At 45.1% G+C, this 26,261-nt stretch overlaps 4 protein-coding genes across 7 annotated transcripts; 2 read left to right on the top strand and 2 right to left on the bottom strand.

Annotated features, from left to right (window-relative positions):
- Positions 1-29: 29 nt before the first annotated feature.
- Positions 30-13,436, bottom strand: Hel89B (histone acetyltransferase 1). 3 transcript variants are annotated; one of them, XM_069057516.1, is made up of 10 exons: positions 13,171-13,436; positions 12,923-13,098; positions 12,638-12,873; positions 8,799-9,115; positions 8,546-8,741; positions 4,677-6,238; positions 2,177-4,626; positions 1,690-2,121; positions 1,377-1,640; positions 30-319 (listed from the first exon to the last, which is right to left on the bottom strand). In XM_069057516.1, exons 2-9 carry the CDS (start codon positions 12,934-12,936, stop codon positions 1,388-1,390), a joined length of 5,460 nt encoding a protein of 1,819 aa, XP_068913617.1. In that variant the 5' UTR covers positions 12,937-13,098; positions 13,171-13,436; the 3' UTR covers positions 30-319; positions 1,377-1,387. The 3 variants fall into 3 exon arrangements, with proteins under 3 accessions (XP_068913617.1, XP_068913619.1, XP_068913620.1); XM_069057518.1 differs by having other exon boundaries at positions 12,923-13,002; XM_069057519.1 differs by lacking the exons at positions 12,638-12,873; positions 12,923-13,098; positions 13,171-13,436 and adding an exon at positions 11,723-11,891.
- Positions 13,437-13,575: 139 nt separating this feature from the next.
- On the top strand, positions 13,576-14,471 carry LOC138137924 (nucleolar protein 12-like). Its single transcript, XM_069057539.1, has 2 exons — positions 13,576-13,736; positions 13,859-14,471. The coding sequence occupies exons 1-2, from the start codon at positions 13,642-13,644 to the stop codon at positions 14,430-14,432; spliced, it is 669 nt and encodes a 222-aa protein (XP_068913640.1). The 5' UTR covers positions 13,576-13,641; the 3' UTR covers positions 14,433-14,471.
- Positions 14,472-14,621: 150 nt separating this feature from the next.
- Positions 14,622-24,893, top strand: LOC138137911 (serine/threonine-protein kinase ATR-like). 2 transcript variants are annotated; one of them, XM_069057513.1, is made up of 11 exons: positions 14,622-14,846; positions 14,902-18,809; positions 18,859-19,091; positions 19,574-20,180; positions 20,226-21,374; positions 22,832-23,457; positions 23,507-23,716; positions 23,764-23,993; positions 24,038-24,189; positions 24,243-24,647; positions 24,697-24,893. In XM_069057513.1, exons 2-11 carry the CDS (start codon positions 14,916-14,918, stop codon positions 24,871-24,873), a joined length of 7,683 nt encoding a protein of 2,560 aa, XP_068913614.1. In that variant the 5' UTR covers positions 14,622-14,846; positions 14,902-14,915; the 3' UTR covers positions 24,874-24,893. The 2 variants fall into 2 exon arrangements, with proteins under 2 accessions (XP_068913614.1, XP_068913615.1); XM_069057514.1 differs by having other exon boundaries at positions 14,622-18,809; positions 19,574-19,802; positions 19,851-20,180.
- On the bottom strand, positions 24,874-26,182 carry LOC138137920 (GTPase Era, mitochondrial). Its single transcript, XM_069057534.1, has 5 exons — positions 25,948-26,182; positions 25,774-25,898; positions 25,546-25,720; positions 25,123-25,495; positions 24,874-25,073 (listed from the first exon to the last, which is right to left on the bottom strand). The coding sequence occupies exons 1-5, from the start codon at positions 26,125-26,127 to the stop codon at positions 24,898-24,900; spliced, it is 1,029 nt and encodes a 342-aa protein (XP_068913635.1). The 5' UTR covers positions 26,128-26,182; the 3' UTR covers positions 24,874-24,897.
- Positions 26,183-26,261: the final 79 nt, after the last annotated feature.

Below are 26,261 nucleotides of genomic sequence, written 5' to 3'. Positions count from 1 at the left end.
ATGAGCACCCTCTTCCACCTAAACAACGATTCGATTTAATGAAAACACTTTATTGCTATCTTATTGGAGTACAGTGGTACAGTACACAGTAGAGAAAAGTCTACACGGTAAAACTTACAATCTAGCCTTAAGCGAATCACACGTATTAGAATTCCCATTGAATGGGTACGCTAGACAACTAAAATGGATGATATAAATTAATACATGAGGATGAATATAAAATGGAACCTAAAATCACCGGATGTCTCTCCACTAAATCAAATCTTTGGTTGTTACGTCAACATTAACGAATCGGCGATCCCTCGCCTTCGAGTCAGACCTGCAACAACAACAACACAAAACAATCTCCATCTGTTCCCCTATTGTCGCGACCGGAACGCGGACTACCTGTTGTGGATCAATCGGTGGGGAAACGGGGTCAAGGATGCGCCGCGACCCGATTTTCCTCCGTACTTTTGACCCAATTCCAGGTAGATTTGGGTCGAATCCCGGCCGACCCCATTTCCGAAAGGGATCAGCTGACGGGGACGGTCCGCGACCTGACCCGGTTAGGCAGAAGGTGCGACCTTAGCCCGATTGTGACCTCAATTGCGCTGGATCTGACGACGGTTTCTGGGCCAAAGGGTCACCGGCGGCGGGGAAGCGGGACACTTCCGTTAGGAACGCACCATTCGTGCGATCCCACTGGGAAAACTAAAACGCTTTTCGCTCAAGCCGCTGGATTGATTTTACTGAGGGCGGAAATGTGGACCTTCATCGCCGAAAACATCTTTGCATGTGGAATTTCAATCGTGATTTTAAAGCGAGAAAAAAGGCAACGTGACACGTCTGGGGGATCTTATTGGAAACTGTTCAACGAAAGGAATCTACGACATGAATATTTAAAGTAATAATACACATCGAACTAGGTCGCTTCCAATTAATAATTCTATTGCAAAACATAACGGCACACGAATTTTAAACCAGGAATTTTCAGACAAAAATAACATACTTACTGCCTTTTTTGGTCTACGAAAATAGTCTCAGTTTAAAAAATAAGTAAAGTTTTCCATCCAGTTTCATGCAAGAAAATTTTCTTCGGAAGTGAGGTTAGGTCATTTTTTGTCGAGGTCGCAATTTCCCGATTTTAATAAAGAATTGTGCGGAAAATTTGCCAATTGAGAATATTAACGCATCAGATTGTCCTTCAAACCTTTCACTTCACAAAACATGTCCCGAATCGACATTTTTCGATTAAAATAATTACGAAAAATATTTTAAATTCCATTTTTATCGACCGTGTCAATTCGAATTTATGTCAAAATTCCGTCACGCCCTCTTTCACGTCAAACCAAACACAAATTCAACAAATTTTGCCACGAGACAATTCAACGTACCTCAACATCTCCTAGTTCAGCTTGGAAATAAACTGCGACAAATCGTACTCGTCGTCGTATTGCTTCTGGTCCCACAGCTCCGGCAGCGTCTCCAGAATGGTCTTGACGCTCCCACTTCCGGTACCATCGGCCGAACTGTTGCCGCTCGCGTTGGACGGCTTGTGCGAAAACAAGTCCAACAACTGATCCGTTCCCATCGTCTCCAGCTTGCTGTTGTTACCGCTGATAATGGTGTTGACCGTCTGCACTTTGAACTTCTGCAACCTAAACACGGCATTATCGCAAATCTGACGGCGCCACCTCCAACACCCACCCCATGATCTTCTCCTCGAGAGTGGCCCTGGTGATGAGCCTGTACACGTTGACGACTTTCCTCTGGCCGATGCGGTGCGCCCTGTCCATGGCCTGGAGGTCTTTCATCGGGTTCCAGTCGTGCTCGACGAAGATGACCGTGTCGGCGCCCGTCAAGTTGAGACCCAAACCTCCGACCTGGGTCGTCAGCAGCAACACGTCGATGGAGGGGTCGTTGTTGAAGCGGGTGACGACCGAGTGTCGCTGGCTGGGAGGGATCGAGCCGTCCAGTCGCAGGTAAGTCACGCCGGGCATGTGTTTCTTGAATAGGTCTTTCTCGATGATGTCCAGCATGGCCTTCAACTGACAAAACACCAAAGCTCTATGCTGATTGACGACCAGTTCGGTGGATTGCGGCTCCGTCACCCCGATGCCGCAGTCTTGCAACAATTGCCTGCGAAACAAAAATGCGTACTCCCGCTTCCCTGTAACAGACAGTCGCGACTTACTTGAGTGCCGGCAGCTTTGCCGAGTGACTTATGTCGTCCAGTCTCGAATCCTGCTGCATCAGATCTTGCAAGATGTTCGCGTACTGCGGGTGCGAAGGGTTCAACACCAGTTTGGGATGGTTGCAGACGTTCTGCAAGTACCGAAGGGCCTGGAATATGTGCGTGTTGCCCTGCATCGAACTCGCCGTAGCTCCCGACGAGATCGACTCCTGAAGCGTCTGGTGCGCCTGCGACTTGGAGAAGTCCTCGTAGAGTCTCTCCTGCAGGGAGCTCAGCTCGCAGTAGTAATCCTGCGTTATTTTGGGCGGCAGATCGTCCAACACGTCTTCTTTGACTCGGCGCAGCAAAAACGGCAACACCTGTCTGTGGAGGGCCTCCATCGCCAGAGCCCCCGCTTCCTGCTCCTTCGGCAAGGATTTGGGATCGCGACTCGCCAAAATCGGTCTGGAATAGCGAGCGGTGAACTGCTTCTCGGTGCCGAGAAATCCGGGCATCAAGAAGTCGAAGAGGCTCCACAACTCCAACACGTTGTTTTGGATGGGGGTGCCGCTCAGGATCAGTCTGTAGTTGGCGACGAGATTTTTTATGGCTATGCTGGTCCTGGTCTTGCCGTTTTTGATCACGTGACCCTCGTCCAGTATTATGTAGTTCCACTTGATGTTCGAGAAGACCGCGATGTCCTTCCGGACGATGTCGTAAGAGGCGACGATCAAATTGTGACGTTTGAATTTGTGGCGAAGCTTCTCGCGTTCCGTTGGCGATCCGTTGTACTGGAGGGGCTTCAGGTACTTGTGCGACAGAAACTTCTCCACTTCGTACACCCAGTGTCCCGTCAAGGTCGGCGGACAAATGACTAGCGAAGGCAAGGGGGCGCAATCCGCCGACTTGGTCTCCTTATACTTTTGCTCCCTGTAGTAGTGATCCCCCGCGAGCATGCAAATGCTCTGGATCGTCTTCCCTAAGCCCATATCGTCGCACAGGATGCCGTGAAGTTTGTATTTGTTCAGGAACGCCAACCAGTTCACCCCCGCCTGCTGGTAACTCCGCAACTCCGCCGCTATCGGCACCGGGACGTCGTAATCCGGTATGGTGTTGGGCGACAGCAGCTGTTTCAAGAAGTCCCTCTCCCGCTCCCGCCTCTCGCTCAGGATGCTCCCCTTGAGGGCGGGCGGTTCGGGAACGCCCCCGTCCAGTGGCATTAACTGCACCAGAGTGGCAAAACTGTGGGTGCCCATGAGGCGCACGCACATGTTCTGGTCGGACATCCTCCCCAAAAGCGGCACGACCAGCAGGACCACGTAGGGGATTATGTCGAACTGGAGGGTGTCGATGATGCAGGCGACAGCCTCCACCGCCCCCTGGCGGTCGATGTCACAGTCGATGGCGCCCAACTTGGGCAGAACCGAATTCACCACCATCTCCATCACGGTGACGGAGTCTAATTTGGCAAAAACCGCCAAACAGCGGGACGCTAGGTGGCGCACAGCTCTGTAGGGGTGCGACAGGAGGACGCACAGACGTCTGAGCGACTTCTCCATCAAGTCGGGCCTCAGGCTCGGGTGCAAACTCGACGAGGTGACTTCGAGGACCTGCAACGCCCAGACCAGCTTTTCGGACTCGTCGTCCTTGTCGTACCAAGAATTGGCGTCGAAGACGTCCGGGTCTATCGCCTCGACGAGTTGCCCCACCATCAGCTCCCACAACTTGGGGATCTTTTCGGGGAGGTCCCGTCCGAAATAACTAGTGATCTCCATCAGACCCAACGTCGCACCCCTCCTCTGCACTCGGTTGATCTTCTGAGCCTCGTCCTCCTCCTTGAACAACTCGTCGAGAGGTATGTCAGTGGCCGGGGGTCGGCCGGGACCCCTCCCCGTCGAGTTCGACCGCCTGAACGCCGCCTTCTCGGCGTTCTTCTGCTGATTGTTCAAGGTCACGATTCCGTTGTAATTCCCCGGCTTGCCCCAGATCATCTCGGGCTTGCTGGCGCTGTTCTCCGCCTGCTGCTTGTGGATGACGGGGGTGAATTCGGGGTCGCAACGCAGGAACGTGCACAGGTTGACCAGAACCTTGTCGTTGGGGCACGGCGTGCGTCCCTTGCACTGATCCAGGAGTCGCGCCAGATGTTTCGCGGTGATCCTCTGGAGGTTCTCGTCGTTCTCGCGCCGCACCGATTCCATCAAGGGCTTGGCGACGGGGGTGAGCTTCTCGGGGAGAGCCCGGAACGTGACGGCGGCGCCGGCGAGTGCCGCCAGGGTACTCACGCTCAACACTAATTGGTCGTTGCTGGTCTGGACCACAGAGTTCTGGATGCTGCGACGGCGCTCCTCCAGACTCTCCTGCACTTTGGACTTGAGCTTGATCTTGACTAGAGTTTCCTGAGTTGATTGACCGGTCAGTTCCTGGATACGTTCGAGGGTGAAGACGCTGTCGTTCTCCGAGTTCACGGGCACCTGGGTAACACGCGTCAGAAACGTACGTACACTCTAAACGTCACACTCACCTTGTAGTGCTTAAGTGTTGCCATGAAATCCCGCGTCTCTTGCGTCAGTCTGGTGAAGCTCAACGCTATCTCGTCGAAGTAGACTCTTTCGTTCAGACAGGCGTGTATCCTCTGTTTCAGACCCTCCGGGCAGGAGACGGTGTCTTGGTCTCTCTCCGCCCACTCGGCTATCACCAACCCCGCCATCATCCTCTGCAGGGCCGACTTCGAATTCAGGTGGACGAGCAGGACCTTCTCGTAGCACTCGATCGGTTTCTCGATGTTTCCGCTGTAGTCGATCCCTGGGGCCGGCTTGATGATGTAACAAGACAACAACCCCAACATTCTCGCCGTCATGCACCTCACTTGCACCGAGTTGTTCTCGCGAGTAGCCAAGGGGGTGGTTTCCGTGCCGCCGATGTAGCACTTCGGCATCACCACCGTGTGGTCGAAACTGTGCAACCCATCCACCAGCGCTTTCTTCCTGTGGGTTTTCGCGTAGATGAGGTAGTTGGGGTCGAAGGGCACCCTCGTGGGTTGCATGCTTAGAAACAACCAGACCGTGATGAAAGGACATGCGGCGTGGAGGAGCTCCACCAGCCCCGAATTCTCCACCAGCTGGCCCCACACCTTCTCGGCAACTCCTCTAACGTCGGTCTGAGGCTCCACTAACACCCTCTGGTAGACGTGTCTCATGGCGTCTTGAAGGAGCTGCGCCTCCCACCTGATCGACGATCCATCGGAGGGTCTCTCGGTCAGCGTTCCCAAGGTCTGGAGAGTAGCCTTTCGCACGGAAGACGCGCTGTGACTCAAAAAGGGCCACAACCTGGGCACCACGTCGTTCAAAGGTTGCGCCGGTAACAGCTGCTGTGCTTCTGGCAAGTTCAAAATGGCGGCGAGCAGACCCATGAAGCTGTTACAAGCGGCAGCGAGTTCGTCTTGCTCTGCCAACAAATCCCACAGTTTGATCACAACCAGTGGTACAAATTCTGGTACCAGTTGCACCAACTTCGCGGTCACGGGTATCAAAGCTGACGCCGCCACCGCAGCGACGTCGTCCACGTTGTCGGACAAGCCTTGGAGGATATAGGGAAAAGCTTCCGGCAAGAGCGTGTTCACCATGTCTTCTCTGACCGCCAGCAGATACTTCAGTCCTAACAAACCCCCGTGTCGCGCCTCCCACTCCTGATGGTTGAGCAATTGGAGGAGGATCTTGAGGGCGCCTTTGCAGCCGTTCTCTTCCATCAGTTTTAGGATTGCGCACAGGGATTGGGCACATGTTTCGCGCACAGGTGCCACTACGGCGTCCGAGACGAAATCGCCGAATCGGTCGAGGGCCAAAACGCACAACAGTCTTATGGCCATATCTTCCAGCCATATTTGGTGGCACTCTTCAATCTGGCTCGGAGTCGAGTAGGCAGTCTTGCCGGCGCCTCTTCCGTGGACGGTTATGATCTCGCGGAGGGCAGTGGCGGCGCCGTGGCGAGTCTCCCAACTGGTGCTGAACAGGTCTTGGCTCAGCTGGTCGCAGAACCACTCCAAAGGCCAGTCTCCCGTGTCGGTAGGTTCCACGTCGGCGATATCTAAGATAAATTATTATTATTAATTGACATAAATGGACTACAAGGTTATCTCCAATTTACAGAGTTATTATAAACGTATCTTACACGCAGTTGGTTCAAAAATTTGCCGCCTACCACACGTAATGTGACTGTACTATCCTAAATTTAAATTGACGTGATTACATTATTTGTATTACTTATACTGTAAAAAATAATTTAAATCAAAACACACAATAAATTTCGTCTGGTCAACTGATTATGTAAATTTAATTTGAAAAATGATAAAAACAAACATTACACAACGACAAATGTGTTGTTTTTACAGCAATAATTTTCGCAATATTGCAGACGCTTTATTACTCTTTTTCATCGCTTATTTTCGAAAATAACGTGTCATTTTTTCCTGTAAAATTGTTGTAAAATTTCCAGAATTTTGCAAAATGTCTTTGGGGTGTCCTCTAATCACTCCTTTCATTCCCAACAGTTTCCTCGGATTCTGGAAGCCTCCCTGTTGATTTTGCTTTATTTACACTTCCAGCCGGAACAAATCTGTTGATTACATGGGCTATCGAACACATTTCCTAGTTTACAACATTGAGATATTGCGCAACGTCTGCATTCTCTTAAAAGAAACTCTTTTGTTTCATCAATTAACTCAGAACACCTCAATTAGTATTTTGAAAAAAGATAAACAATAAAAACTGTACAGCGACAAGTATAAGCTGTCGAAAGTCAAATTTACAAATCCATAAGAAGCGGCAAACATATACGTACATAATTAAAGTGCATTCAAAAATCAAAAAACCTTCAACGTCGCATTTTTCTCGATAATTACCATCGGCAAATCTGTTTAGTGTAAAATTTGGTGAGAATTGTAATTCTGAGGTTACGTGTTTATTAAATGTCTTGTTTTTCTGGGCATGTTTAAGTAAAAATAATAAGAATCAATAAATAAATGAAACGTGCTGCTAATAAAACAATATGAACGGAATTCAAAGCAATTGAATTTTATTTTGTATCAAATCAATGTCATAATTGATGGTTACCAACATAGTATGAAAAAATATCTACCTAGGGTTTTTTAAATTTTACCAACCTAAAGCAACAGGTGGTGGTTTTTTGATTTTTGAATGGAATTTAGTAATTATTACAAGCAGCAAATTAAATGACTAATTAAAAATTCTGACATATCTAAAAGAGGGAGAGATAAGATCTATCTTGTAGTGTACAAGATATCCCAATCTACCAATCTACTCGAGAAATCGAGATAATTGACAGATTGGAAAACGTAATTCAGGATTAGAGATATTTTCATATTTGATGGCGGAAACAAAAGACTGAGAAATGTCACAAATTTATATTGTCAGTGTCAAATTTCTCAAAGACGTTCGTGATTTCGACAGGAATACAGCAAATTGGCAATAAAAAAGTTATTCATCGTCGAACTAAAGAAATATTTGTAATACGTTTGATTATATGAGAATAACTTTTCCTTTTGAAGCACTAACAAAAATTGGTTTCCTTAGAATTTGTTTTTTCAATCTATTTAGCGAAAATTTAAATTTATCCAGACATTCCTTTTTACGGCGTTTATGAGAAATTTGACACTGACAATACATTTTTGTGACATTCCTCAGTCTTTTGTTTCCGCCACCAAATATGAAAATACCTCTACGACTGATTACTCATGATTGATTATTAAAAAATTTAATTGGGTCGGAATCAATCACAGAAGTGGATGAGATCAGATATGTATTCAGTTAACCTGATTGATTTTTTGATAATCGACACTATTAAAATGTTTGCCAAGAATCAAAACACTTAAAAATCTTCCATCAAGTTTTCCAACTTGTTAAAAAGTTCCGAAATTTTTTAGGAATTTTGTTGTCGTCAATCGGTGTAATTAAATAAAAAAAGGAATCTTTTGGGAAGTTCTGTAAGTAGTCTTCAACCTTGAAGTATTTTTCCCTGGTCAACAAGTAAAACAAAATATGACCGAATTATTTTAAAACTCGAGCTAGCTTAGGAAAAAAAAACTTTTATCTGACAGTTGTTCGAGTGTTGACTTTTGTTTTTCTAGACTTCCCATTTAGTACTGGCTGTTACATTATCACGACACAAAAAAAATAAATAACAGATTTTAGAGTGCACGAACTACATAGGTATGTATTTTCCTCTAGTTCTACTTAAGCAGACTATAAATAGCGTAATTGCGCCGCGACCAACGATTACCCGATGATTATCTTCACCAATCGATTAAATCAGTCTTGATTACATCCTACAGTCAATTATTTTCGACTACCGAATCCGGCGTCAGCGCCCACATACCCATGCTGACGTTATTCTCTTCCTTCGGTTCGAGTTTCGGCCTCTTCCTCTCCACTTCATCCCCGTTGCTCGTCGTCTCTTCCGGTTCTCGCGACCGCTGCTTGTGCACGGCTTGCCTCGCTTTCCTTTTCGCCCGGTTCATCTCCCTCGTGCTGAGACCTTCTCTCGCGCTCGAAATCAAAACGCTGAGCGGCTTCTGCAACGCGTTTTAAAATTAGCCGACGCGTCTCAGCAGCGCCTTCCGACGACTCACCCTCGCCGCCTCGCTGTTCTTGTCGCAGCTGTCCTGTTTCTCCGGCGCGGATACGATCAAGTCTTCATTGGTGAACAGGTTGGAGGTGTCGATGCCGAACTGCGCGGCCACGTCGAGACCCAGTCTTGCGTTCAAAATCTGCCTCTGCTTCGCCATCCTCTCTCGGATGTCCGTGGTGGACGAGTCCTCGTCCAGGTCGAACTCTTTTCCTTCGGATGCCATCAAGTGGGTGCTGTTCTTGAGGACGCGCTCCATGTCGAACTGGAGGAAGCGCAGCCGGCCCACGGTCGACAGCGGCGGGTTCTGGGACTCATCCTCTGTTGACAAAAGGGAATTTTCATTTGTTTGTTTGTTTGCGCGGAACTTTTGCACGCTTTTATCGACGAAACGTCGAAACTCGACGTTACGAACCCTTGACCTCTTTAGAATTGGTAAGCTGTTCGCACTAATCTTATCGCAATTTTTTTTAATCTGTATTTACAAAGTCACGCCAACCTTGAATGGCGCGTACCTTTTCGACACACTTAACATTTTCCACTTCGACTAATAAAAACTTCAAACGGTACGCTCCAACATTCCAAATTGAGACACAAAGTTTCTCAGCAAAGTGGAACACCGCAAAGCGGTTCCGCCAGGATTTTCGTAATTAAATCAATTTCCAGCAAAGGTCCACCCGGCAACACGATAACGAAATTATTATTTTTATTTTCCCTCTGATACAGCTTTCTGCAATTTCACTCGTCCCTTACTACCCTCGTTTCTATCGAATGTTTCCCAATCATTCGAGTGTGGCTATTATCTCCACACCCTTGTATGCAGGTATCCCATTTCAACCACTTTCATTCGCAACCCCCATCTAAACGCGAGAAAAAAGAAAACAATATGAGATAATGCACGCAAGAGGCGCACCTTTCAGCTCCAGGGCAGGAAGTCACAAATCAACATTCCTTATTATTCAGCGACATTGAAAACCATCTTACATAAACAAAATTTTTGATCTGACGTTAACAGTCCGTTCTTTCGCCGTTTCTTTATATTTTTTTAATCCATTTAAAAGTATGTAATACGTGTAGAACGTGGTCGTTGCTCCCACGCTTAATTTTGCAAATGGAATTATTTTCATTATTCTCCTTAGGGGAAAATTAAAACTGACTCAATTGATATAAATTATTTAATTATTCTATCAAAAATCGTAAGGTGTCGTATCCGCCTGAATCTATACGCTTCGACCGAGATGATTTTAATGAAATAATCACGAATTCAAAGGATTTCCACAATCCTCCGAGCTATTATAAAATTTAATTGGCGTTCCTGACACGTCAACACAGCTAAATGCGCTCAATTAATAATCACAAAACTGGTACTGCTGCCCCATTAGAATAAATGTGTTGTAAATGAACTTAAACTGTTATACAATATACCCCGCAAAAAGCACAAAGAGCTCAAACTCCTAAAAATATAATTTTCTTATTTTTTGTGTTTCCTTTTTATGTATTAATTGTAGTTCTTAATTACCAATTCACGTTTCATTTTACTGTACTTTTTATTACCGAGTAATATTGGGTTAACATTTGTCAAAATGGAATATTTAACCTTTAAAAAACCATAATTTAATTTTTATGAAGGTGAAGGTTTCGCATTTCAACACATCAATTAATATTACACATGTTTTACTTTTAATTTACATCAACTCGAATGTAAATATTATTCTCCGTGATAAATTGTGGCTTCTGCAACTCGATTTTATTTAACAAGGGTCTACATCAAAATATTGTTCGACAACATACTACATACATACTTTATCAACAAAATAATCTTCCAACGGTTTTTGGCGCGTCAAGAAATTCTAAGAGAAACAGAAAAAAAATCTACATATCAAAACGGTAGTTTATCAATGGCAAAAATGAAAGTTATTATGTATTATTTATTGATAACAATATCGCGAAGGTGTGCTTGTCAATGTGGTAAAGTTTAAATAATTTTTAAAAGGTGATGGTTCGTGCAGAAAATTCGAAATATGTACAGTTGGTTGCAAAAAAAAAACGGGAACTATGTACCTGACACATTTTTACAATTTTTTCATTGTGATAGTTCATGTACAGTGGCGAGCACGGAATTTCGCACACATTGGACAGTTATTATCTTAATTTTATTAAAATGAGATGCTGGCGGCATTTTCGTAACAGTTTAGGTGAAACGTCAGTCATGATCACATATGTCATGATTGATTATAATGACAATAAAGCTTAGACTAGATATATTTTTTTAAATGACAGAAATTGGTGTGCGAAATTCCGTGCTCCCAACTGTACAGTTGCTTGCGAAAAAAACATTTGTCATTGAATTTTGACAATAATTCTAACCTGTCTCTCGTAAGGTTTCACACTATGAAAAAATTGTAAAAATGTGTCAACTTTATTCTGACAGTTCCCGTTTTTTTTTTGCAACCAACTGTACCCACAAAATTAACAGAAATAAAAATAATCTCGTAAAACCCAATTGGGTTATTCAAAACGTGCGCATATTATTTTTGAAAGCCTGATGTACATCCACAAAAATTACTTGACGGAATCTTATTAATTTTAACCTCGCTTCGGCAGTTTGACAACGTGTTCATGTTTGGAGAAGATCTGCCAATGAGAGCAACATTTTTCTCAGTCTATCAACTATATCATATTCTTATGAGAATGACAATTGGCAAAGAACCTGCCTCATTGTCAAACAGGCTTCGGCGTATATCGTTCTGCGCAACTAACGCCACATCCCTTTTTTTATTACTCCATCTGTTCAGCGACCACACTTTACATACATAAATACTAGAAAGTAAATATGTTAGACTATTATTGGAATGGTAGAGATTTCTTGAAACAGTAACAAATAAAAATTAATTCATAATAAAATAAAAAAATACAACAATATCTAACCTCAAATACCGAGCAGATAAAGTTACTTTCTTGCTTTCACCGAACTACTGAGCAATTATCATTTTCACAATGCAAATTGGAACACGATACTGCGTGTTTGAGAATGTTTCCTGTCCACTCTGTACTGCACAAAATCCAATATTTTTAAATAAAATTCACGTAAACGTCGCAATTGACAAGTGACGTGTTCCTCGAAATTTTGTTTTCCACAGCCATCTCTTATCTCTGTTTTCGCAGATTATCATTATCAATATTTTTTACAAAATGGAATTGATTACTGAACGCTTTATTGGCACCGGATGAACAACACCATTTGAAATCTGTCACCTGAACGCGTCAAACCAGTTTGTCGGTGCAACAAGAACGCAAACAGCAGCTAAATACCTTGGGCAAATACAAATTTTCTTCGTGTTCTGCACACAGAATGTCGCACCGTAGAAAGTAAAAATTCTCGCAAGAAACCGCAATTCATTATTGATCCACGCCAATCTGAATCGACAATCGAGGAAAAAGTAGATCTCGACAGATTTGCGGTTAATAAAAGTGCAAACATTTATTTTGCGTGATTTCTGTGTAAGTGTTTGCACCGACAGGAAAAATCTCGATGGGACGACCCTGGTATTGAATTTTTAAGTAGACGTGCGGTAAACCTTGAAACATTTAAAACGGCCGTGGAGTTATCAGTTTCCTGGAGGGCCGTATCGCGAAATAAAAAAAATGCAAAGATAAGGACCCCCAATGACACGAAAACAGTTTTATTTATCGACGGTAATTAGCTTGTTGGTCAGATTAAAAAAAGTCTTGTGCGCAACAATTAATTTGAACGGAACGACGTCAATATACTGACGGCTTCGATCTGATAAGGGGGTCCCATCGGCGAGAAATTGTGGCCCAGATCTGTGGGCGCGTCCTTACCGGCGACGGCCCCTTGGGGCTCCCACTGGGGCACGTTACTGACGATGGCACGGACGGCCTCGGACGCGGCGATTCGGGTCTCCCAGTTGGTGGAGCGGAGGTAGGTGGCGGTTCTGGTCAGGAGGGTGGCTAGTTCGTGGGGGTGCAGCTTCTGCACTTCCCCGAGCTGCTTGGCGGCGGCGGATCGGGTAACCGCCGAGCTGCCGGTCTCGAGCAAAACAAACAGTCTGTCCAACCTAAAGCAACACGTCTGTGATCCGGTCTCCCGTTTGACAGAACTCTCACCTGCTCGACGTCATAATTGATTTTTATTGGGGTTACGGTTGAACATATGGTCGTTGACGGATGCAGGGCCCTGGGTGCGTCTGGAACAGCGAAATTGGTGGATCAAGGGGCGGGAGGCGGCTCGGGTCGTTCACCCGCCCGGGGCGGCGGATCTGCCAGCGATCAGGTCCAATTTCCTTTTTAATATGGAGATCAGATGGTCGACGAGATTGGGCGAAATCGGGGCTATTTGCCGCTAGGGTACTTACTTGGGGGTCAACACTCGGGTCACTTCACTCGTAACGTCATCTTGTACCGTTTCATCACAACATTCGGACGTTTTAATACAAAAAATGACGAAAATGCGTTTTTATATGTTGATTTAAACGAAGGGAAGTTCATGTTTCAACGATCAAATTTATACTGACAGCCATGATGAGATGAGGTCCGACTTTATGCCGCGATATGTCTCTGATTGGTCGAAAAATTTCCCAAAGGCGTGAAAGGGATGATTATGCAAGACAACAACCGTATTCCACGCACCCCAAAAAACAACACCCAAAATTACAATGCACCCACCAACTCATCAACACCAAAATATAACACCTCCCCCATCACCTACATTGTGCAAAATGTTAACACTTATTTTTTAAAATCCATTTTCCCACGTCATGAACACGTACCTGGCGTTGAGAAATATTTACTTTTGATTGCAAAAAAGAAAACAAAAGAAAGTCAAGATGGCGGCAGGTTCAACTGTCAAGAAAAACCACAACAAAAGTAAGAAAAATCGCACGAACAAGGTACATTTGGTTTTCGACGAGGCGAAACGTAGGTAAGTCGAAATTTTTGTCGCATTTGTGCGTGTTGATGCATGAAGGTCGTGACTGTTCCGTGTTGTTAGCAATAGTTAACCTTACTTTATCGCCATGTGACGTGTTCTTTTGCGATTTGAAGGGACTTCTTGACTGGTTTCCACAAGAGGAAGCTTCAGCGCAAAAAAGATGCACGCGAGAAGTTCGAACGTGACCTGAAGGAGGAACGCAAGCGTTTAAAAAATGAGGCGAAAGAATCTTACAAGAAGCTGGTGGTGTCCCATAGGCCCATTCCAGAATTGGAGACGCTCTTGAAAGAAGAATATGAAGAAGACGACGCCACCGTTAGAATTGAGGAATTGTCTACAAACAACATAGCAAAGGAAAGCAACTGGATAGGTGCAAATCAAGTGAAATGTGAAGAATCAAGGTTGGAAAATGAAGATACGTGTGATGAAGAAATTGAGGAGGTGCCTGGGATGGAACTTAGGGTTAAGAAAAATAAATGTAAAGAAGATAGTGTTGTCAAGCAGAAATTTGAGTCGGAAAGAGAGGTGAAAAGGTTGCTTAAAAAAGAGGCAACGAAAAAAGTCAAAAAGAGTAAAGTGTTTCAAATGAAAAACAAGGTGGAAAAGCAAAAACAGAAGAAGAAGTCGATGCAAATGAAGAGACAGCGGTTGAAAGTTAGGGACAAAAACTCGCGGAAAAAGCATTGATGTTGTAAATAATGCAAATGAATATATTTTTTATGATAATGTGCGTTTTTTTTTTGAATTGCGCAAGTTGGATGGCACTGGTAGGTGGCAGGTTTGGTATGTAGCAATGCTACCAACTGTTTATTTTGAATGTACTTTGTTAACAAATGTGCCCGTAGGGTACTGTTACAAACGAGATCGACTTACTATTATTTTTTTTACTCATGTAAAGTTATGTCAAGGCATTGTAAATAATTTCCAACGAGCATTATCGCTTCAATAATTTGAAAATTCAAATTGTCCTGTGGCCAACTTCACGTTGTTTACCTGCCAGTTGCGGCAAAAGTCAAAAATGTGTTGTGTCCTTTGTCTGTTGTGTTTATAAATATTTAGTTTTACGTTTATTATTTGTTTTTCATCCTCGACAAGTGTAAAGTAAGTGCCTTAATGTTAAACTGCGATTAAAGTCAAATTTTGGGTTGACTTCAAGGTTATGTCAGACCTATGATAATGGAAGAAATCCCGGCGTTTTCCATATGGGAAACCTTCAACGAGACCATCCCCGCGCTGATGAGTACCAAACCGTCAGAAAAGAGCCTAGAACACTTGGCCAAAATCATAAAATCCGGCGATTTCTCAAACATTTTTGTGTACAACCGAGACCCCGCGATCAGTTTTGACGATTACGAACGGGTGGCAAATAAATATAAATCGTTCACGACGTGGTTTCTCGGCCGTTTCTTTTATCTGTTAAGTTGCGAAAAGTTAAGTAAAAGTCATAATATTTATGTAGATATACAGTTATGTGTCTTGGACCAATTATCCAACACCCAGTTGCATGTGTACGATGAGATGACCAAAGAATACTCGCAGGCGCTGCACGGCCTGACCAAATTCATAGAATCTCGACGGGATTCGTTGCTCTTGGACGTCTTCGTCCCCATCAAGTACACAGACTTGAACCAAAAATTGAACCTAGACCCTGTTTCAATCGAAATCAGCAGAAAAAACTGGCAAAGCTTCTTACTAAACCTGTTCAAATTTATCAAATGCATCTTGAGCCAAAATTTCGATTTTCAAACTTTCGATTCCGTTACCAGTCGCAATTTAGATGATTTACTGTTCCTGCTGTCTGAATGCCCGTTCACTGTAAAACTGGAAATTTTGAAGATCTACGCCGAACTGGCAACAAAAATGGATGATTGCGACGTAGCCATCAAGTACAAGATGGACTTGTTCGCCTCGTTCTTCGAACAAATAGTCTACGAAGTTTACAACGAAAAGTTTCCTGTGAAGTCGAACGAATTCGAGCAGTTTGAGCTCCTGACTCTCCAGTTTTTGGAGCTCAATTTGTCCAATGAGAAGTTTCTTAAAATTAGCGAATTTTTATTGACCACGAATCTCAACAAAATGCCTTCAGAGAAGATGCAGAAGTTTTGCAAAAGGCACAGAACGCGACCTTTGTACAGAGCGGAAGATTTCGAAAGTTTCGTCAGTTGCGGATTAATCGACTACGACACTTCGGTGTTGTGCGGATTGAAGAGTCAAATCGTCGACGATGTACACGACGTTCAATTGTCCCAAGAAGGTGGCCATTTTAGAATTTATCACGCGGACTCGACAAAATGGAAGGTCTTTTACAGAATATTGTTGCAAAGCTGGGACAACACCAGTTGCAAAGAGTGCTGCAAGATTACACAGTTCTTAGAGTTCATGATCGCACTGACGACTCTTCTCATTGAAATTCGAATCGAGATGAACAGACCTTTTAACATAATCTTCGTCGAGGGCAACATATTTTTCACGAAGACTTTGTCCCTCCTGAACCAACACTTCAACAGTTGCGACAAAACCATCGACTTCGCCCTGATCTATCAACTCTTCCTGAATCTCTCCTTCATCTGCGACCCTCCCAACTTCACCACTTGCTTCGACATTTTCGCTTTTGTCTTCACCCAGACCCACCTCAGCCAAGAAGACTATCTCGAAACAGTAGACTACAGACAATACAAAAAAGAACTGAACGACTTTTGCACCTTCTCGACCAGGTTTCTCACCGCGAAGGACACAGCTTTCGAGTATTTGAACAAATTCGTCGCCCAAATTTCGAGCGGTCTCTTCGAACTATCCCAACTCCACGACATGGAAGTCACCTTCATGAACATCTGCAGCCAGAGGAAAAACCAAAAGACAATCATCAACAACCTCCCGAACATCCTCACGCTTTTCAACAACACCGATCGGATCATTTCGGAGATTTTACTCCCGGCTCTGTCGTCCACAGACGACGACATCCTGAAGGAGGTGACTCGAGTCCTGCCGCACGTGATCTGCACCTCCGCCGCGGATTTCATAAAAGTGGTCCAAGTGGATCCCGAGAAAGGACTGGCGGTGGAGATTTTTTGTGATAAGTGTCACCTCAACGTCCAACCCAAGTCCACGGAGAAAGAAAAGAAGATCGAAGAGTTTACGCGAAAATTCACCGAAGGGGTCATCACTGTCAACTTTACCAAACTGGATCTGGATATGTCAACGCTGACTGGGGCAGTTTTGAAAAGCGTGCTCAAGTTTTTGACTTTCAGCGACTCGGAACTCAAGATGGCGGCGTTAGAGGTGTTGCCGTTTTGCACCAATCACATCCTCAAGTTCTATTCAGGGAACGTGGCGAGGATCTGGGTGGAGAAAAGCGGCGACCAAGAAGAAGTTGTGAGGCGAAAGTTCGGAGAGATTATTCCGAAAGTGGTGAAGTGCGGACAAGAAAACAAAATCTTGTCGGAGGAGACTAAATCTGAAGTGATCGAAGTGTTGTTCGCTACTTTGACGAAGCTGACAAAGAGGTCGCTGCAGCAGTCCGACTACAAGCTACAAGAGACGATCTTGTACACCGTACAAGAGATTTGCGGCACAAAATGTGATAACACAGTGTTGCCAATCGTCAAAATCTTGATCTACTTGATCATGGTGCCCACCTCGAAGCACTCCCTGATTGCCGTCAACAAATTCTTCAAGCTGGCGGAGACCCACAACACCACCACCACTCAAATTTACAAGCTTTACAAGCAAGAAATCTGCGAGATAATCGCCCATCTGTGCGTCATCAATCAATCTCTCGTCGACTCTTCACTGACCACATCTTTGTGCAAAATCTCCGTCACTTTGGAGTTCTACAGTTCCAAAGATTTCGTCATGAGGGAGTGTCAACACTTACTCCCATTCTTCGTTTCCAAAGTGATCAAAGCCCCGGTGGTCGGCAAGTTGATCGAGCAGATGGCGCTGATGGTCAATTCAGGTGTGTCGGCTCTTTTGGCGCGACTCTACGGCAGCATCTTCCTCACCGTGTTCCTCAACGGCACCAAAGACGATTTCAAATGTTGCACGATGTACCTGGAGAAGAACACCGGATTGTCACACTCGGACCTGTGCAAGCGCAATCTTTGGGTCATCCTGAACGAGTTGTTGCTCAACTTCCACGAGAAGAAGGACAAGGTTGTGCTGGCGTTGAGATACTTGGCCAGCGAGGATAACCAACAGAAGAGCGAGAACGTGCAAGAGTATTTGCAGTCGAGGCTTTTGGGGATCTTGCAGCACTTCGATTTCAAACTGATGGCGAAGAATACCAACAGGAAGAACTCGATCCTGCTGAGTTTGGCCGATCTCTTGACTTACATGGGCCCCAAGTATGTTGGACCTCTACGCTTTAAGATCATAGCGATGCTTCGAACCGCCGATTGTGGGGACTTCCCAGAGCTGAGTTGTGAAGTGTGGCGCGCCTTCATCAAGAGTTGTCACGTGGAGTCTTTGGCTCCTCAGTTGGCAACAATTTTTGTCTCGATTCTGCCCCTGATCAAGTCTTGTCCGAAGCAAATCAACGACATTTTCAAGTACTTGGTGGTGACCAACGAGGACGTCACCAAAGAATCAATCAAAGACTTGTTTTTCATCGACGACCCAAAAATAGACGCTTGCGTGGTGCAAGTGATCAAGAAGCATCTCCGCACCTTCGACGATTGTTCCTTGAGGGACAAGATGAAGGCGTACTTGCGATATCTCACTCACGAAACTTCCGAAGTTCGAATCAGGAGCCTAAAACAGCTCAAACTGTTGATCGAGAGCAACCGCGAGGAGTTGGACGGGATGATCTTAGGCTACAACGGTATAGACCCAGTGATCGTGGAGCTGATCGAGATTTTAACGCTGGGTTGTCGCGAGAAGGACCCAGCTTTGAAACTGGCCTGCGGGGAGGTGATCGGCGAGCTAGGGGCGGTGGAACCGTCACACTTGCCCCGAAGATACGCGCAAGATGGGCGCAACTTCACTTTCTTCATCAACGACGACGCTTTCATCCTGAGCGCTCTCAACGAGCTGACCAAGGCCCTCCAAGGCGAAAAAAACACAGTCGTAAGTTGACCCGAGAGTCGAGGGTTTGAGTGTGCGAGTGTTGTTTTAGAATATGGACAGGTTCGCCGTCGCCATTCAGGAGATCTTGAAAAATTACGACATCTCGTCGGACGAGACGAGCGCCAAGAACGACCTCTGGAAGCAGTTCCCCGAAAGTCAGCAACAGTTGATGCTGCCGCTGCTCAAGTCGAGGTACATCGTGTCGCCGCCCCCCGAAGTTAGCCTTCCCAGTCCCATTTACGGGAGCTCGCAGGGGGCCTCGTTTCAGTCGTGGCTCTACAAGTAAGTACGATTTTCTTGTTTTTGGTGTTTAAATCCAACAGGAAAAGCTTCTCCATTAGATGTATTATGATGCAACTTTGTTTTTAAAATCCCGGCGCATCCACCATTTTGTGCTTTTGTAACGTCAAAATTTTATCGGAGTTAGGTTTGCGTCTTGGGAATTTTGAGGTTATGACTTCGAGTATGGAAAATGAACGTTTATTAAACGTACAAATCTAAAACAAAATGTCAATAACTAAAGGAATTGTTGTCCTTCCTGTCACACCCCCAAAACACTCGTCTCTTTGTACACTAAGACTTGCGTCACAAATAAAAAGACGACTTTGATGTTATTGTTGATGAGACATTTTTTCGTTATAAGATTATGTAAAATGGTTTTTAGGTTTTGTGTGACCAGTCAAACAACAATAATAAATGTTTTTTGAATTTGCAAGATTATAATCAAATATTAGAGAGACGTGTGCAACGAGATCTGGTTTTAGTTGGACCAGAAGTTTGATCGCAACGCTGTCGCCGGACCACCAGATGGTCCTGAACCCCTGTTTGCCGGCAATGAAGCAAGACAACAGGATCCTGATGCACTTCCTACCCCACATCCTCTTGCACTCCATCATCGCGGATTCGGCAAACAGAGAGAAGTGTTTCGTCGAGATCAAAACCGTGACCAACTCGTTCACCAAAAAGAAGACAATAGACCCGAACCTCCTCGACGTAATTTTTCCGCTCGATTGTGATCCCCTCACGGCACGACTGTTCCAGATCAGACCCGTTCCCGTTCCGAGCGTGTCCCCGACGATAGAATCCGTCACTCCCGAAGAAGTGAAACAAACGCAGTGCACGCGCGTGGTCTTCATAATCTTGGATTTTTTGGACCGCTGGATCAGGGAGTGGCAATGGAGACGGGGCGCTTGCGGACGCACCGATCAAACTTTTGCCAAAATTAAGAATTTTCTTGACAGATTCTGCAAGTTGCAGCTGGCCAAGTGCAATTTCCACTGCGGGGAATACCCCAGAGCGTTGATGTATTTGGAAGATTTCATCACGCAAAACTCTCACACGGCGTCAAATCATTTTACCTTCTTGGCCGAGGTGAGTGATTTTCTTCTGCTTCATGATCTAGATCTTCGTGTTTAGATTTACGCCCAACTGGACGAACCTGACGGCGTCGCCGGAGTGACAGCCCTCCAGGCCACCGAACCCTCCATCGAACAACGAATCCTTGCCCTGGAAGTATCGGGAAAACTGTCCGACGCCGCTGCTTGTTACGAACGCCTACCCCAACCCCTCAAACTCCACCACCTCCAAGGCCTCGTCCAGTGCTACCTCGACCTGGATAACGTCAACACCGCTCTGAATTTCGCCCAAGGGGCGCTAGACCGACAGCCGGAATTCGAAAATATGCTCCTGGAGATGCAAGCAGAGCCTCTGTGGAGACTGGGCCGGTACGAGGACCTGGACAACCTCCTCGAACAGCCTCAACTGAGCGAGAACTCTTCGTGGGGGGTGCAGATCGGCAGAGCGCTCCTAGCCTTCCAAAATCGCGATCGCGCCCTCTTCGAATCCCTAATCTTGAATCTCAAAAGCCAACAAGTGGACTTCTTGGGGGCCGCCAGTCTCGAAGAAGGAGCCTACCAACACGGATACTGCTACATCTCGCGCTTGCACGCCTTGAACGAGTTGCAACAAGCCGAAAGGGCAACTTTCGAGATACTCTCGAAACCCAACGACGACACTTTCGTTTCGAGCGTCGTCAGCAACTTGACCAAAGAGTGGGAGTTGAGGATCAAAGTGGTGCAAGAGTCGGTCAGGATCGTCGAACCGTTGCTGTGTCTGCGTCGAGTGGCCGTAGAGCAGGCCAAGAGGATAGTGGAAGGGCGAGTTCCCGCCGCCGTTCCGCTTCTGAACGCGCTGTTGGGAGAGAGTTGGTTGTTGAGTGCCCAAACGGCGAGGGCCACGGGAGTGCACCAACAGGGCTACACTTACACTCTCAAATCGGAAGAGTACGCCCCGCTGGGGCTCTTCGTGGAGAAGAGCAAGTTGCACTGGATGAGAGAGGAGCACGAACAGGCGCTCACCACTTTGAAAAGGGGGTTGGAAGTGTTGTTGCCGGATTGTTCCAAAGAGGCGATCGCGGCGTTGCCCCTCGAAAAGAGGAAGATCTGTGCGGAGGCCAAGCTGCTGATAGCTCGTTACAACGACGCGGTTTCCAACGTTGACACCGATATCAAGACTGCCAATTATAAGGAGGCCCACGAGATGTACAAGGAGTGGGAGACAGGTCTGGTAGGTACATTGAAAAAAAAAAAGAATTGTCAAAAACAAATAAAAGACTATTTAGTCTCGTGACACGTACACTATTTTTTACACTATCGAATAATTTTAAATCGAAAATCTTGTGATTTTGACAGAATAATGAGGTTCGCAACGAAACGAATGCTGTGAAAAATCACCATGGCAACACACAACAAGGATCGCCATTTTGAATTTCATTTTAAATGTAATGGAAAAAATCGTCGAATTCGGCATTTTTGACGTAGATAAGGGCGCTGAAGAGACCACAAGAGTTATTTTCCACAAAATTAAAAAAATATGTACAACGTGTCTCAGAAATAAGTACATTGATTTTAACTGGTAATAGAACTCGTTCATGGAAACAAAATATTGAAATATATTTTTTTCCTAAATATTGAGGTTATCCAATTAAAAAACGAAGAAGAAAAAACAAATGCAAGAAAACTTTCACTTGTTTTTTTGCTAACTTATGCACAGCGGCTAACTGCTGCGCCCGTTACTGTGACCTACTATGATAAGGGTGGAAGAGAAAAAAGAGAATCATATGGTAGATACTAAATGAAAACAATTTTAATAATAAATCTTTTAAACTGACCCTAATGAATCACCCATATCTATGACAATGACAAAATGTCTCCTAACATTTGTGTATTAATCCGTAAAAATTCTCATGAAGTAATAAGAGTAATCACTAATCATTAGACAAAGTGTTCAAAATGACCGCCGTTATTGTCAATACTTCAATAATGAAGGCGCCGGCGAAATAATTCTTCCACTCTTTCCAGCATACCTCTGTTCTTGCGAATTGTTGTAGCATCATTTTCCACCCGTTCTCGTAAAACTGAAATTGTATCAATTGGAATCGAATATACCAAGCCCTTCATGTACCTCCACAAGTCGCACGGAAATTCCCTGGGCTCGAGGAGCACTCCCGCACGCTTCACAACACAACACAATATCTATGTGTTCACTATACGAAAATAAACCGCGGCATTTTCACAAAATTCTAACTCACTGAATCAACACGTAAACACCTGTCTTGTGGAGTCGGACAAAACTAACTAAAAATGTAATCCTCTTTACCTCGGCCACAGAGCGAAAAAACTTTATTCTAAAAACACAATGTTTTGCGCTTATTTTACAAAAACGATTATTTCACGGCCACTGTCATTGGGTCAAATAACTTGAAAATAGACAGCTCGTTAATTTATGGGGGGATAAAAAACTGAAATGAAAATTATATTTCGAAAAAATCGTACATTACATAACAATTTTGTTGTTCTTCAGATCTGTCACTGGTTAAAATTAAATGTAATTATTTCTGAGACACGTAAATATATGATGAAGTGATGCATGACAAAACCTTGGTGTTTTTTTTTTTCATTTTAGTGTTTAGTCCTTTGGTCTTCGAAAAAGGGGACCGAAAAGCTGTAAAAATTATTTTTCAGGTGAATTTGGCCCAATTCTACGACAGACGCTTCCAGAACTTCTCGGACGAGGACCGCGACAGCCTTAAAGGCAGCGAAATGCAGATCTTCATGATCAGCTACTTCTGCAAGTCGCTACGTTACGGCACCGCTTACGTGTACCAGTCCATGCCCAGACTGTTGTCCATCTGGTTCGACTACGGCACGCGCCTCTTCGACGTGTCCCAGCCCTCGGTCCGCGACGAGAGAAAGAACAATCTGATCAAGATGACGAAGCTGGTCGATCACGCTCTGGAGACACTGCCCGCGTACGTCTTTCTGACGGCCTTCTCGCAGATAGTCTCCCGAATCTGCCACCCCCTGAAAGAGGTGTACGTCGAACTGAAGTCGATCATCATCAAGCTCCTCCTGCACTACCCCCAGCAGAGCCTGTGGGTGATCATTTCCGTGATCAAATCGAGTTACTCGGTGAGGGCTAAGCGCTGCGTGGAGATCTTCAATGATCCCAAACTCAAGACCAACACGATGACGAAGCTGGTCAAGGATTTCACCAGTCTGGCCGAGAAGTTGATCGAGTTGTGCAACAAAGACGTGCCATCGGATGTGGAAGTGACCACGGTGAGCGCCCTCCTGAGGACGCTGCCTAGGTAAAAGGGCGACGAGGTGTAACCCACACGGTGTCGTTTTGTGTCGTAGATTGTTGAACAAACCGGAATTCAGCGAAATCATGATCCCCACGTACAAATTCAAGAAGTTGGTGCTGCCAAACCCGGATTTTTCCAGCGAGAAGCACAATCCATTTCCCAACCACTACGTGCACATCGTGGGCGTCGAAGAGGAAGTCACGATACTGAGGAGTTTGCAGAAGCCCAGAAAGATCACCTTCAAGGGTTCGGACGGCAAAAGGTGAGTACCGTGCCCCGTGTTGGGCGCCACTCACCGTCTCGTTTCAGCTACATCCAAATGTTGAAACCCAAAGACGACCTAAGAAAAGACTTCCGACTGATGGAATTCAACGACATCGTCAACCAGTTGCTGTCGCGGGAGTCGGAATCGCGCCAGAGGCGTCTCTGCATAAGACTGTACTCGGTGTCGCCGTTGAACGAAGAGTGCGGCTTGATCGAATGGGTGCCGAATCTGGTCGGTCTGAGGCTCGTCCTGCACGGCCTATACAAACAGAAAGGTGGGTGGCGTCGGTCGCAAAAACAAAACTAAAGCGAGTTGTAGGTAGCGTAATGTCGACGAAAGAAATTAAAGAGGCGAGTTGCACCACTCGCGATCCCCTCGCGAAGAAACGCGAAATCTTCACGAAAGTCTTCCTGCCGAAGCACCCTCCGGTTTTGGGGGAGTGGTTCAAGAGGACGTTCCCGGACGCGCAGGTGCGAAACTCTTCCGAGATCTGGAGGATCGAGTGAAAAGTTTTTGGTTGTAGAGTTGGTTTTTTGCCCGGACCGCGTACATTCGCACCACGGCGGTGATGTCCATGGTGGGGTACATTCTAGGTTTGGGGGATCGACACGGCGAAAATATTTTGCTCGATTCGGTCTGCGGAGACGCCGTTCACGTCGACTTCAATTGTCTTTTCAACAAGGGTGAAACGTTCGAGTGGCCGGAGAGGGTGCCGTTCAGGCTCACCCAAAATATGGTGGCGGCGATGGGGCCTCTGGGGGTCGAGGGACTGTTTAGGAAGTCGTGCGCTTGCACTCTTCGAGTTTTGAGGACAAATGCCAACACTCTCATGTCTATAGTCACGCCGTTCGTGTACGATCCTCTAGTGTCGTGGCCTAGGATTGTCTCCTCCTCTATCCACAATACTGCAGAGAAAACGAACGACCAGGTAATCGACGTGGGGCGTCGTGACGCAAATTAAAACGTGATTCTTGCAGGCTTTGGATCACGTCAAAAATATCCAGCTTAGGCTACAAGGAATTATCGTAAAAAGCAGAGACAGGTCGCTGTCGATTCCGTTGTCTGTGGAGGGACAAACGAATAGTTTGATAAAAGAAGCTATGAGTATTGATAATTTGTGCCAGATGTACATAGGCTGGGGACCTTATCTCTAATTACAAGTTGTTACATTGTTTATTTTATTCTTGCGGCCATTGCAGAACAATTTTTATCCTTACATAATTATGAAAAGTGTCCTGTAAATCCTTCTGGAGGCTCTCCGTGATTTGTCGCAGCTTGCCGTCACTCTCGCCCGCCACCAGTTTGGCGATTCTTTCACTAGGACAGTGTACTAGAACCACAGTAATAATCTGACCTAAAATCCAAATTTACACGTTAAAAACAAAACAATAATGCAATTGCACCTTTTTCCCCGATTTCGAAAAATTCGAGTTCGGGTCGGAGAGTGTAGGGAATTTCTTGTGGTAAAAAATCGAGTAACTTGGCTTTGACGCTTTTTGAGACGATTTCTTGCGCCGTTTGATCTGACCACACCTCGGAGGGGAACAGCCACTCTGCAGGTTTCGCCTTTTCAATCAGATAATTTTTAAGGGCGTCTAGACCATCGCCGGTTAAAGCGGACACCATGAAAATCTCCTGAAAATGGGGCCAGCCCCTCACGTTGGTGTCCTGTTGTTGAAGGGGTTTGCGACCAGGTATCGGTTTGCCGTTGACGCAGTTATCTGTTACCAGGCGAGTCAAGTCGAGGAGTTTTCGTTTCGTCTTTATAATGTCGACCTAAAAGGACGTAAATTGTGTTACCGAGAAAATGAGGTTATATTACCCACTTTATTGAACACTAGAAAACTAGGTTTGTCTTTATTTTCTTCAAGTAATCGAATCACTTTGATATCTAACTTTTCCCGAGTCCATACGTTGCTGGCGTCGTGAATCACCCCGATTATATCAGCTTGGCGTAAACTGGATTTACTGTCTTTGAGAAAACTTTTTTCTAAATTAAATCTACAATGAGCAAATAATGAGAATATATCTTAATTGATTTGTTGGCGAAATACTTTTTCTGTTCTTTTAAACTGACCAAACCCGGCGTGTCAAGAAAAACGATTTGGGAATCCCCTTCGGTGAAAATTGCCTGGCATTTTGCTCTTGTTGTGTGAACTTTTGACGAGGTTGGACAAACCTAAAAAAATTCTGTTTATTAATTTCCCAAAAAATATATACCAGAAAACCTTTCTGTCCATCAAATTATTAATAAATGTGCTTTTCCCGACATTGGGTACACCGATTACTGCCACTTTTAATAATCTGGTCTTAAAATCGTCATTCGGAAGAATGTCCGATATTTTGTGTGCATTTGTGCTAAATTTCACTTCGAAACCTCGCAGAATTACCGCAAAATTTCGCAGCATTTTAAAAAACTGATAATTAAAAAGTGAGGTTATGTATTTAACTATTGTAATATTGAAATAACGAAGGTTTAAATTAAATCCAAGTTTGGAGTTGACAAATTTAAGAATTAAATTACAGCGATTCACTTCATGAA

This window comes from Tenebrio molitor, chromosome 9 (genome assembly GCF_963966145.1).
Source record: "Tenebrio molitor chromosome 9, icTenMoli1.1, whole genome shotgun sequence".
Lineage (NCBI taxonomy): Eukaryota > Metazoa > Arthropoda > Insecta > Coleoptera > Tenebrionidae > Tenebrio > Tenebrio molitor.
Note: the sequence above shows the minus strand (reverse complement) of the source record. Positions and strands in the feature narration are given on the sequence as shown.

Bases quoted from the DNA above. Each gene is read 5' to 3' on its own strand.
- Hel89B (XM_069057516.1), bottom strand. The intron at 2,122-2,176 runs GTAAGTCGCGAC...TTTGTTTCGCAG, and splicing joins GCAAAGCTGCCGGCACTCAA to GCAATTGTTGCAAGACTGCG. The intron at 1,641-1,689 runs GTGGGTGTTGGA...TGCCGTGTTTAG, and splicing joins CTCGAGGAGAAGATCATGGG to GTTGCAGAAGTTCAAAGTGC.
- LOC138137924 (XM_069057539.1), top strand. From the start codon at position 13,642: ATGGCGGCAGGTTCAACTGTCAAGAAAAACCACAACAAAAGTAAGAAA. The intron at 13,737-13,858 runs GTAAGTCGAAAT...TGCGATTTGAAG, and splicing joins TTCGACGAGGCGAAACGTAG to GGACTTCTTGACTGGTTTCC.
- LOC138137911 (XM_069057513.1), top strand. From the start codon at position 14,916: ATGATAATGGAAGAAATCCCGGCGTTTTCCATATGGGAAACCTTCAAC. The intron at 23,458-23,506 runs GTAAAAGGGCGA...TTTGTGTCGTAG, and splicing joins CTCCTGAGGACGCTGCCTAG to ATTGTTGAACAAACCGGAAT. The intron at 23,717-23,763 runs GTGAGTACCGTG...GTCTCGTTTCAG, and splicing joins AAGGGTTCGGACGGCAAAAG to CTACATCCAAATGTTGAAAC.
- LOC138137920 (XM_069057534.1), bottom strand. From the start codon at position 26,127: ATGCTGCGAAATTTTGCGGTAATTCTGCGAGGTTTCGAAGTGAAATTT. The intron at 25,496-25,545 runs GTGGGTAATATA...ACGTCCTTTTAG, and splicing joins GTTTTCTAGTGTTCAATAAA to GTCGACATTATAAAGACGAA. The intron at 25,074-25,122 runs GTGCAATTGCAT...TTTGGATTTTAG, and splicing joins TTTCGAAATCGGGGAAAAAG to GTCAGATTATTACTGTGGTT.